This window comes from Tasmannia lanceolata, unplaced genomic scaffold (assembly GCF_043159265.1).
Source record: "Tasmannia lanceolata isolate RefF3 unplaced genomic scaffold, GAP_Taslan_0.1 ptg000029l, whole genome shotgun sequence".
In the NCBI taxonomy this organism is placed as follows: domain Eukaryota; kingdom Viridiplantae; phylum Streptophyta; class Magnoliopsida; order Canellales; family Winteraceae; genus Tasmannia; species Tasmannia lanceolata.
The window spans coordinates 8,603,371-8,618,987 of NW_027518706.1; the positions used below are offsets into that span (position 1 = coordinate 8,603,371).

At 38.9% G+C, this 15,617-nt stretch overlaps 1 protein-coding gene across 1 annotated transcript; it reads right to left on the bottom strand.

The window, feature by feature from the left end:
* Positions 1-243: 243 nt before the first annotated feature.
* On the bottom strand, positions 244-6,164 carry LOC143859219 (disease resistance protein RGA2-like). The gene is made up of 3 exons (XM_077369914.1): positions 3,195-6,164; positions 1,196-1,242; positions 244-892 (listed from the first exon to the last, which is right to left on the bottom strand). The coding sequence occupies exon 1, from the start codon at positions 6,108-6,110 to the stop codon at positions 3,207-3,209; it is 2,904 nt and encodes a 967-aa protein (XP_077226029.1). The 5' UTR covers positions 6,111-6,164; the 3' UTR covers positions 244-892; positions 1,196-1,242; positions 3,195-3,206.
* Between the last annotated feature and the right edge of the window lie 9,453 nt (positions 6,165-15,617).

The following is a 15,617-nucleotide window of genomic DNA, read 5'->3' on the forward strand; positions in this document are numbered from 1 at the left end:
AATCTTCATTACTTATAAAATCTACTCTACCAAATCTTTGAGAATTTATCACTTATTAGTAGTAAGAACCTCGTTGGATTGGCCATGGCCCAAACAACTCCAGTCAGACACAATCTAACCAAAGCAATCTTGGCTATTAAATGTTAACTATTGCCAATAATCCTGGCCACTGATTAGCAACTCTTGGTCAGATTGTCAGAATTATCCAATCATAGCAGATTTTGGGCCATAAGCAACCCAATGGACAGGCCACATTGGATATTCCTCTTCGTGAAATATTTCACTCTTTTGAAACTTCAAACTTATTATCATAGTCAAAACCACTTTTTAAGAACTCGAACGAGAACTCAGCCTAGATAAATGAGTTGATGGACTTGGGAAGACAAATGTCAGAATTGGGTGAGAACTTGGCCACAGTAAAACAGAGTAGACTCGGGCGAGTAGAGATGGTTGACACAGGAAGTTTTTAAAGTGTCTAAAGGGATCACTTTGTAGTTTCTTTAAAAAAATAGAGGTCAAGTCTGATCCTTGGGAGTTTATAAGTCACATAAGAAATCATAGGTAGAACTTTGCACAGACCAGCTGCCCTTTTTCTGATAAAAGTATATCATTCTCGATGAAATTGTTAAGAAAAAATAACAGAATAAATTAACAATCCATGCGCCAATGATGTGTTTCCAAGTCACAAGTACGCTTGGTGCTAATCAACTGGCTGGTATAAATTAAAAGATGACAGAAACTTATTATATCAAAAGAAAAATTATTACCAGATATTTGGCATCGGACTCGAACCCAACATCTAGAATAGCCAGGATGTCTGGTTTCTCGCTCCAAAACCATCCATCCATGTCTGATGCATGTGGACCCAAATAAACCCGTTTTGTGTCTCAGGCTGCAAAATTATAGTTCACCCATGTCAATAATAATATTATTATTAGAGGTATGCTAAACTCAAGGGCGCCCTTGCAAAACTGGGCTGAAAGGGGGCCGCCATTGGCTACAAGTCACCAAAGTGCATTTAATAATCTTTGGCCTGCAGCCATCATAAATGCTAGATGGTGACGTGCAGCCAATTGGGGCGCCCTTTCAGCCCATTTTAGCAAGGATGCCCCTGAGTTTAGCATTCCTCTTATTATTATTATAAATGGTTTTTTTTCTTAATGAAATATCTGGACAAATACACCAAATCTCTTACCTTTGAACTCAGTAAAACAGTGGCAAGACAACAATGATTCCCTTCATCTGCAAGAAGAGTTCATTGAAAGCAGTTAGAAAAAGACAGAAAAGCAGCTCCAAAATAATAAAAATCAATAGCCATAGAGAAGGATGCTCCATTTAATGTCCTATAATGCTATTGTGTACATTACATAAAACATTAGCTTGGCGTTTTAATGTCCTATAATGCTATTGTGTACATTACGGTGAGCACTAGTGCAGCTGCATTTGGAGCAAAAAGTACAGTGAGGCCCATATGAATGGATGTGTTGGACCCCACCATAGATATGCCGTGCTCCAAAAATGAGGATGATCCTAACCCTTTGATTTGTGGAGGTTTAAAATGGACGACTGGGTATAGAAACCTCCACAAATCGAAAGATTATGATTTTCCTTCAGGGCCCAATTTTAGAGCACAGCATGTCTATGGCAGGGATGAATACCTGAATGGTTTAGATCATCCATACATGTGGGCCCGATGTGCTTTCAAGCTGCAAGTGCACCATATAAAAACTCACATTTCTATCTATCATATACTTTCATCATATATCTATCAACAACTAAGTTCAAGTTCTCTCCAGTTCGGGTTCCAAGAAATCTTATAGATTTATGCCATGTAACAGGGACACAAATTTGTTAAGAAATTTTCATGCTAGAGATGTGTGGGCATGCCCGTCTAATATTCCATGGAAGAAATAGGATACCATTATATAGTATCCTATTTTTTCACCATTTTTAGGAATTTCTCATGCTCTCTTCACTTATTCCTTCTCAAGTCTCTCCCTCTCCTTCCTTCTCCAACCATTTCTCACAATTAGGCCCACTAATATTCCATGGAAAAAATTTTCACCGGTGCCAAGCATGCCCTTAATGACTTTAACTTGGTAGTTTATGACAAATTCAGGTGTTGCTTATTGTAGAGACGGTTAGTTGCCCAAAATATCAAGGGCTCCCTGTACTTCGGTGATGTGCAGCCAATGGGAGAGCCCTTTCATCTCATTTTTTCAAGGGCTCCCTTCATTCTACCATTCCTCACTGTATATAGATCATTTCATTTCTTTACCAAGGTTATTATCAGATGTTAATCACACTGCAGCCCAATTTTTAACATTATATGGTGAAGAGATTTAATCTTTATGAAAATCCCTCATTTACAAACTATAGTGTCGATTAAAACTCAAGAAAAAGTCAAAACGTTAACTCTTTTGGAAAATGTTTCTGAAAAGTCCAACATAAAACAAGAATTTTTTATGTGGAAAAAAACTATTATTTAACAAAATATAATTTGTTTTGCCAGAAAAGATCGTTTATTTTTATCATGTTAAAAACAATTGAAATTTTCATAGGAATATGAATAAATAAATCTTTGGGACGGCAAAAAAAGAAAAAGATGTGCATGTAAAATTACCCACATTGTTGGTTTGATCCAAAGTATTCATTTGAAAGGCACCATTATGGATGGGGTGAGTACCAAAAATCAGCTCCAATGGATCATCTTAGGGTGTCCATTTAGGGGGTGAAAAATGGGCAGATTAGTGGACAAACAGTATCTGTCCATTTTCACCCCCACAAATGGACATCCTATGATAATCCAATGAAGTTGATTTTTGGTGCACACCCCATCCATGATGGAGCCTTTAAAATGAATGCTTAGGATCACCCCAACAACGTGGCCCCACCCTTATTTTATTCAAACGTTAGCAGCTAAGCTAGCTGCTAACATTAGCAGGAACCCTTTCCTATATTAGTAATTGATGGTAAATACATTAATTAGTAAAAAAGAATGATACATAGGACAATTTGTAAGAATAAATGATGGAAAAAAACATATGCATTTCCACATAAGTTGAGAAAGCAAAACCTAAAGGAAGGAGGTGTTGACTGTATATTAACAATATTTGGTGTAGATGAAGGAAAGAAAGAGAATGCAAGGACATTGGTTATTAAAAGATAAAAGAGGGGACGAGGAAATAACGAACCTGGCAATGGCATCATGTAATGGTGATATGCGGTACATGGGCTATCTTGTGCCAATCCTCTTCTCTCTCCCTTTCGCATCGTCTCCTCAAATTTGGACAATTGATAATAGACAGTCTTTGGAGTGCGGTGAGGCGTTGTAGTCCCGCGGGCAATGAAGTCATATTATCACAACCACAGATGGTCAAAGATCGAAGAGATGTGAGCTTTTCGACCCACTCTGGCAAATTCTGCATGATCCGACAGTAGCCAATGGATAGGTCTTGCAGTGTAGTGACATGTTGTAGCCCATCTGGCAATGATTCAAACTTATCACAAAAACTGATTTCCATATTTTGGAGGGCAATGAGGTACTGCGAGTCATCCAACAAAGAAACGAGCTTATCACCGTGAAAGATATCCATTGATTGAAGAGATTCCAAATGCCGTAGCAGCCCATCTGGTAATGTTGCCAACTCATCACAATAACCGATTCGCAGATTTTGGAGGGCAGTGAGATACCGCACGTCATCCGGCAATGATATTAGACTATCACACAGTCCAATCTCCAACTTTTCGAGAGATGTGAGGTTTCGCAATCCCTCCGGCAAAGACACCAGCTCCTTACAATGCCAAATGATCAATGACTTGAGAGCAACGAAATTGTCCAGCTCCCTAGGAAGACTCCTCAACTTGTTGCAAGCCCTAATTTCTAAATGTTGGAGTGTATTACCTTGTCGTAGAAAGCTTTCTGGAAAGGATGACATCACACCAAGATTATAAATCACAAGGGAGGTAAGATGTAGAAAACATGGCAGGGTGATCAACTTTCCGCAGTCTTCAATCTTCAATTCATCAAGGCAAGGAAAAGCTCCTCCTTTCTCCACAGATGCCCACATCTCTAAATTAGACATACGACATAGTAGTAGTCTTTTCAAAGATGGAAATGAAAATCCATTCAATGTGCTGGTACCGTAAAACTCTTTGTTGATTTGCTTCATTGAAGGCATTCCTCCTATCTCAAGATTCTTGAGTGAGGGAAGCTGCCCTAGTGGTGGGAGATTATGGAGCCTCCAACACTCTTGTAGTTTCAATGTTTGCAAATTTTGTAGGTAGATAATCGATTCAGGTAAAGTTTTGATGTTAGTATCGGAGAGGCTAAGGTATCTTAGCTGTTTCAAGTTGCATATTGAATGTGGGTTAACATCATATCTACTTAGGTCTAGCCATCGCAAGTATCTAAATTTCTCGATGTCTCTAAGGATCAAGTTTTCCTCGATCTCTTCAGGGATCCTGCATTGAAATTCAAAGCCCAATAGCATCGTTCGTATGGATTTGGCCTTATACAAGCTCGGACATTCTGATAATGAATAGACATATCGAGTCGACGGAGGGATATTATCAGGTTTTTCTGAATCCACGATATAACACTTGTTCCCAATAACAGACCGTGCAAGATCGTGTACCAAGTCATGCATCTTGCAACTTATTATATTTCCTCCATCGTCCTTTTCTATGTCTTGGAAGAAAGACCTCCATAATAAATCATTGAAAATCTCATTTCCAATGTCTTCCAACTCCATTCCTCCCTTAGGCGTAACAAAGCCATTAGCCATCCACATAAGAATAAGTTTTTCTTTCACAATTGTAGAGCCTTTAGGGAATATAGAGCAAAAAGAAAAGCACTGCCTTAGATGAGATGGTAAATTGGTGTAGCTCAATCTTAGAGCAGGCAAAATGTCATCATCTTGTAATTCCCATATTTGGCTGTCTCTTACAGACGACCACGAAGGTTCCTCCCTTTTGAGACGTAGGAGGCTTCCTAATGCCTTAGCTGCTAAAGGAACACCCCCACATTTCCTGACGGTCTCTTTACCAATTGTAACCAAGTTTGGATGCTCTTTACTTTTCCCTGGTTCAAATGCTTGATTCTCAAACAGAGACCAACAATCAGCGTCTGATAAACCAGTCAAGTGGGGGGATTCGTGAAGCGCACCCATAATCGATGCAACCGTTTGTTTACGAGTAGTTACAATGATTTTGCTTCCTTTTCCTTTGCATGTTAAGATATTCTTTAGATTATCCCAGTTTTTTTTATTTTCGTTCCATACGTCATCAAGGACAAGCAAAAATCTCTTCTCACATATTATTTCTCGGAGGCTTTCTTGCATCCCATCCAACTGTGTAAGATCAGTTGGACTTCGAGTTGCGGATTCTAAAATTGCTTTTACAATTCTAGTAACATCAAAAGTTTGAGACACATAAACCCACATTCTTAGCTCAAAATGGCCCTTAACACTCTCGTCATTGTAGGCCAATTGAGCTAGTGTGGTTTTCCCCAAGCCCCCCATGCCAACAATGGCAATAACAGGGACATCATTTTCATTACTCACATCGGCTAGCAATAGTTTCACAATCTTCTTTTTATCCTCATCTCTCCCATAAACTTCTTTTTCATTTACTAATGACACAGTAGGTGTTCTCTCTTCGCTCTCAGAACTTGTTGTTGTTTCTTCCAAATTGAACTTTTGCCTCTCCTCTGCAATTGAGTTGAATGTCTCGAGGATCTGTTTTAGCCTAGTTCCTATCTTATGGCGAAATGTATTACGTTGGAAATGAAAACAAGGAAAGAAGGTATTGCTTACTTGTATGTTGCCACACCCACTTGTGCTCTCAACATCTAATCGTTGATCTTCCACAGCCCAGTCTGATAAGATATCGTCCGCATCATAGGCCGCATCTGAAAGCTTTGTGAGCCAATCCTTCAGTTCCTCATTCCTGAATGCCATAGCCTCTCCATTTGGGAGTATAAGTCGAATCCTTTGTATGATGCTCCTAAGCTTTTCCATATCTTTCTTGACACCCCCAACTAATTGAATCTCGTTTTGGATTAGAGAGTTCAAATTCTCAAACAGTATTTTAACGATAACATCCACCATATTTGATCCTTGGTGGGAGAAAAAAAATTCTCTCGAGCTAGTCCGAGTAGAATCACACAGACTTCTTCTTTTTCTTTTTAGTTTGCTTTACTCTCTTCCCGACTTTAAAGACATACTTTCTTTAGGGAAATGTTATCAGCACTACTGTATTTTGATGAGGGCACTCTCACTTTATTAAAAGTACGGTATGGTCCGCACCATAGGATGATCCAAACCGTCCAGTGGATGGGTCACAGCCTAAATAGGTCATGTCCCAGAAATCATTTACATAGGTTGACCCTAACCTTCCGATCTGAATGTTAGAGGGTTGATCCTAACCCTCTATAGATCGGAGGGTTAGGATCAACCTATGAAAATAATTTTTGTGGCACGACCTATTTAGGCTGTGGCCCATCTAGTGGACGGTTTGGATCAGCCCTATTTACTAAGGCCATGCTTTGCTATCATAATTTTTTTTCCCACTAAATATTAGCTTAGGGTGGGAATGGGACAGAAGAGGGGGAGAAAAGGCTGGAAAAAGGGGAAACTGACTCTAATAAAAATCCAATTTTTTTTTTTTTTCCAAATTTGGGTGTGAGGCTGGTTATAGGCGACTAACAGAGAAGATTGGATATGGGCTGCTTTAAGAGGTATTTTGGTCATTTACTAAATTTCTAACTTGATGTAATGGCTACCAAATTTAGTAGGTGAGAAGATCTTAAATGGGGTGACTGCCTACTTTAGTAGGTGTGAAGGTCCTAGAAGGGGTGTCTCCAGAATTAATAGGGGTGAATACGTCAGCTCCCCATCAATAATTGTTGGTAGGGCCCACAACCCATGTGCCACACATTCAAAATGTTCTGGGCGATTGTGTTAATATCATTTTCCAGTATCATATTTTTTTTCCGAAGGATTAGTCGCTTCCTAGATTGGGCGTGCACAATATAGACCATTCATTTGTTGGGCCCACATTGTTTGGGCTAAACCATTCATTTGCTGGGCCTCAACGTAGATAGGGCATGCCCATAAAATCTTCTCCATAAGATTATCCTAACCAGTGATCCGTGGAGGTATAAAACCGACGGCACAATATAGAAACCTCCACGGATCAGTCAGGGTTAGGATCATCCTAAGGAGAAGATTTTATGGGCACGACCTATCTACGTTGGGGCCCAACAAACGAATGGTTTAGATCACCCGAAATTGTGGTGCCCAATGAGGACCAAAGAAGGTTTTAAGGGCACGCAACTATTAGAACATGTATTTTGTTTCTTCGGTTTTGGTCCCCATTGCAGTTTGCAAATGATGCGGCAATCACTTATTATGATATTGGCACTCCTGACACTATTAAATTTAGAGAAATTATATGGTGCACGGTCGCGCATGCACGTGCAGCCTAAAAAAAAAAAATGAAACATTGTTGATTTACTGGCTGAGTTGGGTATGCAAACCAACTGCCAACATCAATGTCTCAGATTAAATCAACGCAACAACATGGCAGATGATATCACCACTACCGTATTTTGAAGAGCATACTCCTCACATTAGAGGGTTGATTCTAACCCTCTATAGATCGGAGGGTTAGGATCAACCTATGGAAATCATTTTTGAGGTACAACCTATTTAGGCTTTGGCCCATCTAATGGACTGTTTGGATCATCCTATGGTGAGGTCCATGTGCAATCATCAAAATATGGTAGTGTTGATGTCATTTCTCTTCTTAAATGAATGATCTTATGCACTGTTTGGATCATCCTCTGGTGCGGCCCATATAACATCCATCTCACTCACAATACATAAATGGACTGGGCACAAGGCATAAATAGACCCTATCTTTATGTCTATCTCACAGGAAATAAAGATACCACTTTCACGTGACATGTCCAACACAAAAGATGCCCACTTCTTTTTATAAAGGGATTTGCTAGGGGCCATTGCAAATGGCATTTTGAGGACCTGATGTTGCGTGAGAGAACCCACATCACATGAATCAAATGGCAAATCCCTTCTATAAAATAAGGATTTTTATGCTAACGAGTGCCCTTACCCAAATAAGGGCACTCGTAAACATTATATAATTGCTCTAGGGATCATGGATATATACATACTTTTAGGGGAAAATCACAAAACATGTGTAAAATCATGTTACCAACAATAAAATGATGCTCAAGGAGTACCGAGAAAACAATAATGTTATGATAATACCTAAATTTGGCACTAGCGAAGACCATGAATTTGATTGCGCAGAAATCAATTTTTATTAGGCCATGTTTTGCTATTTTTGGGCGATGATATTTTCACTCTCCCTGCATTACGCGCACGCTCCCCTTGTAACATTATTTAACGGAAAAGTGGGCAACTTTAGGGTGTGTTTGGCGTACCGTTTGAAATAGCGTTTAAAACACCGTTTTGCAAAACGGCGTTTTAGTTCAAAACAGCGGTTTGCCAAATGGCGTTTTCATGTTTGGTTGGCCAAATCAAAACGGTGTTTTAAACAGCAAACGGAGGTATTGTGTGTTTGGTTGCAAATGCCCTAAAACGGAGTTTTAGTAGTAAAATGACCAAAAAGGGCAATGTTTGGTTGCCCTCAATGTACTCAACTACTCTCTCATTAGGCCCAATATTAAAAGGTCATTAGGATCTTATTCAAACACTATTAAAATTAAACATCATTGCCAACAAAAAAAAATCGCTTTACCTTTGGGGTTCTTCTCCTTCTTCTTCTTAATGGACGGATTTGCTGGATTTGACGGACGAGTGGAGGCGCTGAGGCAGTGAGGAGTGAGAGGGTTTGCAACTTTGCAAAGTAGATGAAGAAAGTAAGAAACTAGGGTTTCTTTTAATTCTTTTGTCTTTAAAAAATCAAAATTAAGAGATCCTACAATGATATCAGCAGCCCCTTGTTTTGAATTAAATATTAACAATTTAACAAATTTGTGTCCTCAAGAATGATATTAACACCTCCACTTTTTTTGTATTTGACGCATAAAATCGCACTCATATACATAAAAATAGGTTTTGGTGAGGGCAAACACGTAAAAACCCACAGCCTAACAACTCCGTTCAAAACGGCGTTTTGCAAACGGACCTCCCCCCCTCCGTTTGCAAAACACCGTTTTGAGGGTTCAAAATGGTGTTTCAAACAATGGCTGCGCACCCAAACACTACTAAACGGCCATTTGGCCCCAAAACGGTGTTTCAAACGCCAAACGGTGTTTTAAACGGTACGCCAAACACGCACTAATGCTTTTTTACGTCAAATCACGTTAAAAGGGGAGCGTGCAAGTAATGCAGGGGGAGTGAAAATCTCATCTCCCTAATTTTTTTTCCCATTAAATATTAGCTTAGGGAGGGAATGGGAGAGAACCGGGAGAGATCGAGTGATAAGAGGGCAAGAAAAGGCTGAAAATAAGGGACACAAACCCTAATGAAAATCCAATTTATTTTTTCAAATTTGGGCGAGAGGCTGATTATGGGCGACTAACAGAGAAATATTGGATATGGGCTGCTTTAATAGTTATTTTGGTCTTTTACTAAATTAAATATCTAACTTGATGTAATGGCTCCCAAATTTAGTCGGTGAGAAGGTCTTAAATGGGGTGACTATGTACTTTTTTTTTGATAGGTTTTAAAGCGGCGGAGGTGCAACACGAGGACTTCCCAGGTAGGCCACCCATCTTAGTACTATTCTCGCCCAAGCACGCTTAACTTCGGAGTTCTGATGGGATCCAGAGTGACTATGTACTTTAGTAGGTGTCAAGGTCTTAGAAGGGGTGTCTCCAAAATTAATAGAGGTGAATTTATCAGCTCCCCATCAATAATTGTTAAAAAGTAACACACTTATTGTGGTAGGACCCACAACCCATGTGCCACACATTGAAAATGTTCTCTCGGCTGTTTGGGTTAATATCATTTTCCATTATCTTTTTTTCCCGAGGGATTAGTGCCTTCCTGGATAGGGCATGCACAATATAGACCATTCATTTGTTGGGCCCACGTTGTTTGTCTGATCTAAACCATTCATTTGATGGGCCTCACCGTAGATAGGGCATGCCCTAAAATCTTTTCCATAGGATTATCCTAACCACTGAAAAGTGGAGGTATAAAAGGGACGGCACATTATAGAAACCTCCACGGATTAGTCAGGGTTAGGATCATCCTAAGGAGAAGATTTTATGGGCACGCAATATCTACGTTGGGGCCCAACAAATGAGTGGTTTAGATCACCCAGAAATTGTGGGCCCCAATGAGGACCAAAGAAGGTTTTATGGGCACGCAACTATTAAAACATGGATTTTGTTTCTCCGGTTTTGGTCCCTATTGCAAATGATGCCCCACTTATTATGACTACTTGCAGACCCGTGCGATGCACGGGGCGAGGAACAAAATATGCTTTAAAACTGTTTTAAAATTAAAGATGCATTCTTAAAAAAATCCATGAGGATAAATGTTGACAACCCTATAAAAATAAAAGAAAGAAAAGCTAAATGTACAAACAAATTAGTAATTAAAAATAAAAGAAAGAAAAGATAGAATTATCAATTCTTTAGTTTTGAAGCAACACTACCAATAAAAGAATGAAATTGATAAGATTATAGATGCAACCATAAAAAATAGACCAAACCATCTTTGGATAGAAGCAAAACTGATCATTAGTTGAAATCTATTGGTAAAGATGTATATTCCAATAAAAATGAGAAAATGAACATTGAGTTCACAATTTACCTACACCGGGTGCACATGCAGGCTAAATCGACGATATATAATCAAGCTTATCATTATCGGCCGGGGCCATTTCAACAGCAATATAAAGAGAAAGCCATTTCAACTGCAATATACAAAAACATGGAAATAGACATTCAAAAGTGCCAATCTAAAACGGCGCTACTCCCAAATCTCGCCACGTGTCGTCCATGCACCAATGGAGCCTAACCATCATGAAGAAAGGTGCTGATAAACGGCATGACCATACGATTACGACACGTGTCACCTTCTTGCCGTCCAAGTGTGGGACCCGAAGGACATAGGCGAAAATCATGTTGTATATACCACTAAATTTTAGAAGCGTAGGAATATGAAAAGGAAGGGAAACGTGGGCGTTGGAATAGGAAGGGTTGCTTCCTTATTCCAAAGAAACTCTTGCTAAAAAATCTTTCCTTTCACTGAATAGGAAACATAATAGCTGTATTAAAACCTTTTGCTATAATTGCAAATTTATAGCAGCAATGAAAACGGAAAAAGAAACATTATTGAAGAAACGTTTGAAAAAGGAATAAGTGGCTTTTTTAATATTCTGAGTAGAGAGAGAGAGAGGGGTGACACGTGGCACCACCACGGCTTAGAGGATTCCGCTTTACTTTTATATATATATATATATATATATATATATATATATATATATATATATATATATATATATATATATATATATATATATGATAACAGCGCTCCAGACATTATTAAATTTAGAGGCGGTATGCAACCAACTGCCAAGATCAATGTGATTAAATGAATGGGGGAGTGCCTCAGGAGCCAAAACATCAAGGCAAAGGATATTGTGCAAATTATGCCATATGAGTTTGAATGATACTATTTGTTAGTCGGGATTTGCTAGCATCTAGCGCAGAAGGCATCTCGTGGATGGGCTGTTGCATTTGAGAGCAGAGGACAAAATATGCTGAAAAGTAAGCTCGTGTGGCTGTTCTCACATGCAAAAGCCCATCCGCGAAATGCCTTCTCCAATGGACGCTAGGAAATCCCTTGTTAGTCATGAGAAGTTTTTTTTTAAATGGTAACAATGTAAAGTTTGTTACTCGCTTTTCTTGGGTTAACATTGAGTGATAAAGGACTCTTTAAGCAAATGGGGGAAATTTGATTTTTTCTTTTTCTATTTTTGGTAGGTGCTAATATTCCTAACAATAGGAAATATACAAAATTCTGCCCTAGCAGTTCATTTAGGGCTGCAAACAGGGTCGGGTTGGGTCGGGTCTTTCAAAACCCTAGCCCAACCCTCGAAGCCATTATCTCAGCCTTGACCCGTCATGACCCTGAGTCAAGGCCGAAAAACCTCAACCCATTGCCTGCCCTACAGGGCTCAGCGTGGCCCTGGCCCGTCCTGATTGGGCTGGGCCGGGCCAGGCTGGCTCTGATTGACCCTACTACAAATACCTGTTAAGAGTGCCAAAAATAAAGCAACCACATATCATATAGGACAAAATTTTCAATAAACCGAGAAGGGAAACAAAATAAGACTATGAATTCAACAACATGACGGGCAGCAGAGACAACTAACAATAATAATCTAAAGAAACATCAATACAAGATAATAGAAAACATTAGCAAAAGAAACATGCACAGATGGTTCAATTATATAATAGAAAACTTAGGGTTGGGCTGACCCGAGGCATGAACCATGAACCCGACCCGACCCGACCCTGAGTCAGGGCCTAAAAATGAACCCTGACGCGCCCTCAGGGTTGGAAAATCCAGCCCATACCCTATTTTCCCTGTTTTTTTTAACCCTTTCTTATGTCACTGATATAACATACAATAAGACCCGTTTGGATTCCAGGAATTTCCGGAGAAGTTTGGGAAGGAAAAATATTTCTAAAATTTCCTACTTTTTGAACCAACCTTAATTTATAGAGGAATGCCAAACTCAAAGGTGCCCGTACAAAAGAGAGATGAAAGGGCACCTCCATTGGTTAATGTCAAAGAACATTAAGGGAAGTGATACATCTGCCCCTTTTGATTACTTGGGAGACTCAGCAGCAGTGTAAGTGGCAATTAGCCCCATTGATAAATCTCATATGAAGTACATCCAGCCCCTCTGCAGTCGTTGATACACTGCTGATGCCTGATGGGTATCCCAAGTAATCAAAAGGGGCGTATATATCACTTCCCAACATTAATTGCACTTTGGTGGCATTCAACCGACAGGGCCGCCCTTTCATCTTATTTTTGCAAGGGCACGACTGAGTTTAGCATTCCTCTAATTTATAATAATTTGATTAAAGGTAGCAATGCGCCTGGGGACGGGCCATGTGTATAGTAGCTGGCCGTTCTAGGCATAACCCAGTGGTTTGGGCAGGCTTGGGCTAGAGGTCTGCCCATGAAACACGTCCTACGATTTTTGTTATTTTTACCAAAATATCTCTAACAATTATATAGCAGCTAGTTTTGGGGATATTTTGGTAAGCTGAACAATTTTTATCAAAATACGCCCTCAAAAAATAGTTTTGGGGGTATTTTTTAATATTGCATACTTTATTATTCAATTAGGGAGATGATTTTTTTCACCCACATGTAAGATCTTGAAATCAATAGACTACAAGAAAAAGGGTCTATATAGGACGGCATTTATTCTGTGTCGCCTGTTGCTACAACATAAAAATAGTGACAGCAAATTATACCTTCGCCAATTAATCGTAATCATCGATTGATTTTAAACCGACATTGTATGTTGATGGGTTTGAAATAACCCGTTGAATGTGTCAGAAAGTTGAGGGAGTGTAACTGCATTTTTCCCAATTTTTATTAATTTTTTGATAATTCATGAATTCTAGATCTATAATTGCTCCAATCAACTTTAATTCAAAAAACCTAAAAATTATAGAAAATCTTTCAGATAGATAGGAGGTTATGAAATTAGATAGAGAGAGGCTCTAGGGCTTGGTGGTCAATGTCTAATAGTCAAGTCATTTCAAATGGTAGTAGGGAAATGTTTGGAGAATGACAGAGTGAGGTTTGAGGTTTTGGCAAGATACTTGGTTAGGTAAAGTCTAGAACCAAAATGCCAAGATAATCTAAATGCTACGAAAAGGTAGTGGAACATGTGCATGTCTTTTACAACAATTGTGATGTCAAGGTTAAGTCATTCTACTTTTCACTTCTCCCACATGAGGATTCAACATACCTTTTGGTGAAGGTGTTGAAATCCCTACAAGAGTTTAAGCATTCGTATGGACACCTATGCTAATGAATATTAACACTCAGAGATGGTTTTAAAAGAAAGGAGTTTCAGTAGGCAAATATATGTAGCATATGCAGAGAAGAAGGGGAATCAGCAAACCATCTCCTGCTACATTGTAAACGTGTAACATTCATATGGACAAAGGTAGGTCAATGGTTCAAAATCAAAGGTATTGCTAACTAAAATTAGAGCTGATGGAAGGATGAAGTTGCTCTTGTAAAGATAGTGTGATTTAACTTTTATAGCTTAGATGGACTGAATTTGACGCATAAACATTTTAAGTGATACGTTTATGGGCTAAATGCATGAAAATTCAAAGATTGTACAATTGAGAACATACTTATGCCATGTTCGTTCGGATTATGACGAAAGATTGTTAGTCCAAAACCTATTATTGTACTCAAGATTACATTTAAATTTGAGTCCAATAATAGGTTTAGGGCTGACAATCGGTTGGATTATGATAGATGGAAACCACCTCCCACAAACCTAATCAACCTGAACTTCAATGGTTGCTCCTTTAGCGAGATTAGTGGGTATTGAAAGCGTATCACCTCAAAACCTAATCAAGCTGAACTTCGATGGTTGTTTCTTCGCAAGACTAGTGTATATTGGAAGGGTATCTCGAAATAAAAATGTGAACATTTTAATGTCATATTCAGGACCAATTAGACAAAATGATTCAACAAAGGCAGAGGTGAGAGCTCTGTTCACCGAAATCAAGTTATGTTACAAAGAAATGGATGGAAGATTGGTAGTAGAGAGGAAGACTTAAAATAACTGTCATCTTTTTCAAAAAAATACATTGCAATTTTCTTTACTTATAAATTCTATCCTTCCAAATCTCTGAGAATTCATCACTTATTAACAATAAGAACCTCATTGGATTGGCCATGGCCCAAAACTACTCCAGTCGGACTATCCCAACCATCCAACCAAATCAATCTTGGCTATTAAATGTTAACTATTGGCAAGGATCCTGACCACCAATTAACAACTCTTGATCAGATTGTTAGAATTATCCAACATGGCAGATTTTGGGCCATAAGCAATCCAATGGAAAGGCCACATTGGACATTCCTCTTCATGGAATATTTCACTGTTTAAACTACATACAAACTTATTATCATAGTCAAAACCAGTTTTAAGAACTCGGACTCGAACCAGATCTGAGCCTACATAAATATGAGTGGGTTGACTTCGTAAGGCAAAAGTCGGACTTGGGTGAGAACTCGGCCACACTAAAACAGAGTAGACTCGGGCGAGTAGAGAAGGTCGACACAGGAAGTTTTTAAAGTGTCTAGAGGGATCATTTTGTAGTTTCTCTAAAAAAATAGAGGTCAAGTATTCTGATCCTTGGGAGTTTATAAGTCACACAAGAAATCATATGAAGAACTTCGCGCAGACCAGCTGCCCTTTTCTGATAAAATAACAGAATAAATTAACAATCCATGCGCCTTTCAGCCCATTTTAGCAAGGGTGCCCCTGAGTTTAGCATTCCTCTTATTATTATTATCAATGGTTTTTTTTTCTTAATGAAATACTTGGACAAGTAC

Excerpts from the sequence above, each read along its gene's own strand:
- LOC143859219 (XM_077369914.1), bottom strand. The coding sequence starts at position 6,110 with ATGGTGGATGTTATCGTTAAAATACTGTTTGAGAATTTGAACTCTCTA.